Source organism: Triticum dicoccoides, chromosome 4A (genome assembly GCF_002162155.2).
Source record: "Triticum dicoccoides isolate Atlit2015 ecotype Zavitan chromosome 4A, WEW_v2.0, whole genome shotgun sequence".
In the NCBI taxonomy this organism is placed as follows: domain Eukaryota; kingdom Viridiplantae; phylum Streptophyta; class Magnoliopsida; order Poales; family Poaceae; genus Triticum; species Triticum dicoccoides.
Genome location: NC_041386.1, coordinates 709,629,256 through 709,633,922, shown reverse-complemented (window position 1 = coordinate 709,633,922; position 4,667 = coordinate 709,629,256). Strand labels below are relative to the sequence as shown.

The window sequence follows — 4,667 nt, the reverse complement described above, 5'->3', positions numbered from 1 at the left end:
TCCCCGGAAAAAGAAAAAGAAGTAAGCATTCATGAAATAAAAAGAATCTTGTCTTGGCCCAACTAGCTATTAGGCTGGTCATAGTGGGAGTAACATAGGTAGTAACATAGATGCCACATAAGCAAAAATGATGATGTGGCAAGTAGTTAATGAGGAGAGAGGCAAATAGAGTAACATAATATGTTACCATCACATAGCGGTTTCCAATGCATAATGAGTCTACAAAGTAATAAATGAAGGCAACTATGTTACCACACCTATGACACTACCCACTATGAAGGTAGTAACATAGACTAGTAACATATGTATGTTACTAGTCTAAGTTACTCCCCACTATGACCAGCCTTAAGGGCACCTCAGACACAGCGCACCAAATCATAAATGTCCAGGCCATAGTGTGAGGATGCTTTCTACTACTTTGGAAGGTTAGTACCTCCTTCCGGGGTTTAAAGGGCCCTTAAGAGCATGGATAATAGTATAGCCAACTGCTGGCTATAAGCCATTGTCATGTCATCTATAGCTCATCTTATAGCCAATATGTACAATAGTTGATTAGAAGAGTGTATTACTTTTTTATTATATGACCCACCTTTCACTCTCACAAAATACCTAGGAGCACGTGTTAGAGCTGGCTCTTCACCAAGAGCCCGCTTATCTTCTCTCTCCTCTTCTCTTTCCTCCAACTAAGCAAAAATATACTAGTTTATTTCTTATAGCCGGCTGACTCAGCTCTATTGTACTTGCTCTAAGCCATAGCTCCGGAACCATGACAGTTGTCTATTTTAATAGTCTGATTCTTGGAACTCCTCACAAGCCGGGCAGTGCTCGTTTCTCCTCTTTACATGCGTCCAATGAATGGCTTGCATGCTGAGCTGCCGCGGCAAATTTTCTCACCTGCCTGCATGCGTTCTCTGACCTGCTTGCATGCGGCCAATTAGCAGCAGCCTTTTCCTCATGCTTGCATGCACAGCGCTAATACACACGTAGCCTTACATATTAGGACGAGGTGAGCTGGCTCAAGGGCCTTTTAAACCCGGACGGAGGTAGTACCATCCAATATGGTGTCACAGATGTCAACGGACGCATCTGCGCGTCTGAATTTCCATCCAGACCTCCGCCTCATACACGTCCGACAACATGGTCTCACCGGAAACCCTCTCCCACGTGTCCTCTACAGCTCTACCTTTGCATTGGGCACCACATTCATGGCGGCCCGAAGCAGGCGCTACTGGTCACCACATCATGCCGGTCGGAAGGTGCGACAATGGGTGGCTCGGTGGCCAAGAATGCCCCCAGCACCACGTCTTATTTTTTGATACAGGGTTGATTTTATTGACTCAAAATGAAGCATAAAGCGGATACAAACACAATGAGGACCGACCTGGCCTTTGAAAAGTTAGGATGCACATAACCAATACCAACGCACATACACAAACAAAAAAAAACACCCAGACAATGAGCAAAGTCACATAAGACCCAAGCTATGCCTAAGTACGAAAAAAGACTAAAATCAAAACAGTAATCGGCAAACTACAACCACAACTATATTTGCACCAACAATCTTCTGACACCACTACGACATTGATGTTTTTCAACAGCAACGCCTTCAGGAAGAAAACGACACTCAAGCATCGTCGTCACCGAATCCAACCACCGGAGGCTAGATTTCTAGGTTTTCACCGTGAAGAACAAGCCCGTTTCATAGTCCTTGCATATCTATTTCCGTTTCATAGTCCATGTGCTGATCTATGTAGTTTATATTCACGTTGCATGCTTAGTATGGATACAGGGTATCGAATATGAGGAGTGACGCGTCAAAAAAAATGAGGAGTGTGGATGTGGAGGACATAAATTGAGGAGTGCCCAGTCAATGCATGTGGACGCGCACGGACGTGTCCGCGAGCATTTTGTGCAGTTGTTGACTCGGAATTGTAAACCGAAGAAGCATTCCTGTGATCTAGCTGTATGAATGGTTTCATTTTCAATACGAGGGGACGAATTCGGTGACCCTGGCTGTAGATGCTCTTACCCATTACAATAGTGCGGACAACGCTCAATAATCTTTGAGACTTTTCAATGCTCTTTGAGAAGTAGTACAAGTTCTCAATGTGGGGACAACAACATCAAAGGACGTGAATTCTCAATCCTCTTTGAGTACCGGTTCTCAAGCTCCAGGGTGAAAAACGATCACTACCTCCATGTGAGCGTATGTAAAATATGGTAGCTGATGCGGGTCATTCAACTTCGGAAGGTTAGTAAATAGTAAAGATATGTATAATTCTTAGACTTATAATATAATACATCGTGTATTTGTTTTTCTTCTCCAAAAAAAAGCATGGTCTACTTTGGAGGAAAGGGAGTACTTGATGTGGCTCAGCTCTAGCCTCAATCATATGTCTTGGCAAGATATTTGCACGTGACGAGACAGAAGCCGCGTGAGTCTCCCATCTCCCTCACGTCTTTAAATACTTGCCGCCTCCGCTCATCTCCCAACGCACATAAATCATTTGATCAGCCTCTTGCCCCGTTTGCTTTGTTCTTCACAAGGTTGCTAGCTCGCTCGACCATGGCAAGCAGCAACAGCATCCCAGCCAGCACCTTGGGCGAGATCAGAGCTGCCCAGCGTGCGGACGGGCTAGCGGCGGTGCTGGCCATTGGCACGGCGAACCCGCCCCACTGCGTGCCGCAGGGCGACTACCCCGACTACTACTTCCGCGTCACCCAGAGCGACCACCTCACCCACCTCAAGCCCACCTTCGCCAAACTATGCCGGATCTCAGGCGTCGAGAGGCGTTTCTTCTACCACACCGAGGAGCTGCTCTCCGCCCAGCCGGACATGTCCCTGGAGGCCCGGCTCGAGATCGTGGCCGCTGCCGCCCCGGAGCTCGCCGCGTCGGCAGCCGCCAAGGCCATTGCCGAGTGGGGTCGTACCGCGGCCGACATCACCCACCTCGTCGTCACCACCAACGCGGGAGCGCACGCGCCGGGCACTGACGTCCGCCTCGTCTCCCTCCTTGGTTTCCGCCATGATGTCTGCCGCACGGCGCTCCAGCTCAACGGCTGCGCCGCTGGGTCCGCTGCGCTGCGCCTCGCCAAGGACTTCGCCGAGAATAACCGTGGCGCCCGCGTCCTCGTGGTCTGCGTCGAGCTCACCGTCGCTGTTTTTCGCGGGCCCGTCGAGTCGGACACCTTCGACACCCTCATTTCCCAGGCACTGTTCGGCGACGGAGCGGGCGCGGCCATTGTGGGGGCTGACCCCGACGCCCGGGAGCGCCCCCTGTTCAACATGGTGGCGGCCTCGCAGGCCGTGATACCGGACACCGAGCACGTACCCAGGATGCATCTCGGGAGTGGAGGCATCGACTGGAACATTTCGAACGGACTACCAAGGCTGGCGGCAGGCATCATTGAGCGTTGCTTGCTGGATGCACTGGGCGACCAGCTTACCACCGTCGTCGGAGGTGTCGTCGACTGGAATGATCTCTTCTGGGCGGTGCACCCGGGCAGCGGCGGGATGCTGGAGCGCATCGGCAAGGCACTCCGGCTGGCCCCGGAGAAGCTGGCGGCAAGCAGAACTGTGGTCAGAGAGTACGGGAACATGTTGGGCGCCACGGTGATCTTCGTGCTCGATGAGGTCAGGCGCCGAAGAATAAATCCTGAAGGTGCTGGAGCTGGAGCTGGCCTTAATGAAGAGTGGGGGGTGATGATTGGATTCGGACCAGGGTTCACTGTCGAGGCGATGCTGCTGCACGCTGCCACCTAAGGTAAACCCAAGAAAAAGAACGAAAATGCATGGCACATACAGAGTAGTACTAGTATATATATTCAATAAGTGCATGCAATGCAACCTTTTATATTTCCATATCCATATGTCACTTTGATATTCCCATATCCATATGTCACTTTGATATTTCCCTCTTTCACGTAAGCGATGTGAACATGTGTGGTGTGAGAATGGTATTGTAAGTTGTGTAAGAGTGAGTTTTAAAAAAAGTTGTGTAAGAACGATCAATATTATATGGTCATAAATATATATGGAGTATATGATATCCGTACTGTGTGGATTACTGTATATACCTGTTGTTAAATTTGGGGACGCTGCTGCTGTGAATTGACATGTTTCCTCTGGAATACAGGCCTAACTAGTACCTGAATTTCACTGGAATTCAAAATTATCATAGTAATTGATTTCATCGAAAGAGGAAGTACAAGCGAAAATGAAATGGCACAAGCATATCTCTCCTCATCTTTTATAGTCAGACAGTGTCAGACACACAAGTATTGCTACCTGAATCCGCGACATTGCCCAGTACCGATTGGTTTGCCGAGTGCATTGAGTCGGGCACTCGGCACACAATTCTTGCCGAGTAAAAAAAAAAATTCCCATTGACAAGAAATTCTTTGTTGAGTGCCGTGAGTATGTTTTCTTTTACACTCGTCAAACACTTATTTTCCTTTTTTTTTTCTTCCTCTTTCTTTTGTTTCTTTTCTTTTGTACATTATTTATTTTCCTTTTTCCTTTTACATTTTGTTATATTCTACATTTTTCATTTTCATTTCATCCTTCCTATTTTTTTTATATGCGTTAAGTGCATATTTTAGGCATTTAGTTAATATAATAAAAAAAGAACTGCAAGTACATAGAAACATTGTTAAAATTGGGTTGA

The 4,667-nt window shown here is 47.7% G+C and overlaps 1 protein-coding gene across 1 annotated transcript; it reads left to right on the top strand.

Moving 5' to 3' along the window:
• The first annotated feature begins 2,511 nt into the window (after positions 1-2,511).
• On the top strand, positions 2,512-4,049 carry LOC119289823 (bisdemethoxycurcumin synthase-like). The gene has a single exon (XM_037569034.1). The coding sequence runs from the start codon at positions 2,567-2,569 to the stop codon at positions 3,761-3,763; it is 1,197 nt and encodes a 398-aa protein (XP_037424931.1). The 5' UTR covers positions 2,512-2,566; the 3' UTR covers positions 3,764-4,049.
• Positions 4,050-4,667: the final 618 nt, after the last annotated feature.

Coding starts and splice junctions, on each gene's coding strand:
- LOC119289823 (XM_037569034.1), top strand. CDS start 2,567: ATGGCAAGCAGCAACAGCATCCCAGCCAGCACCTTGGGCGAGATCAGA.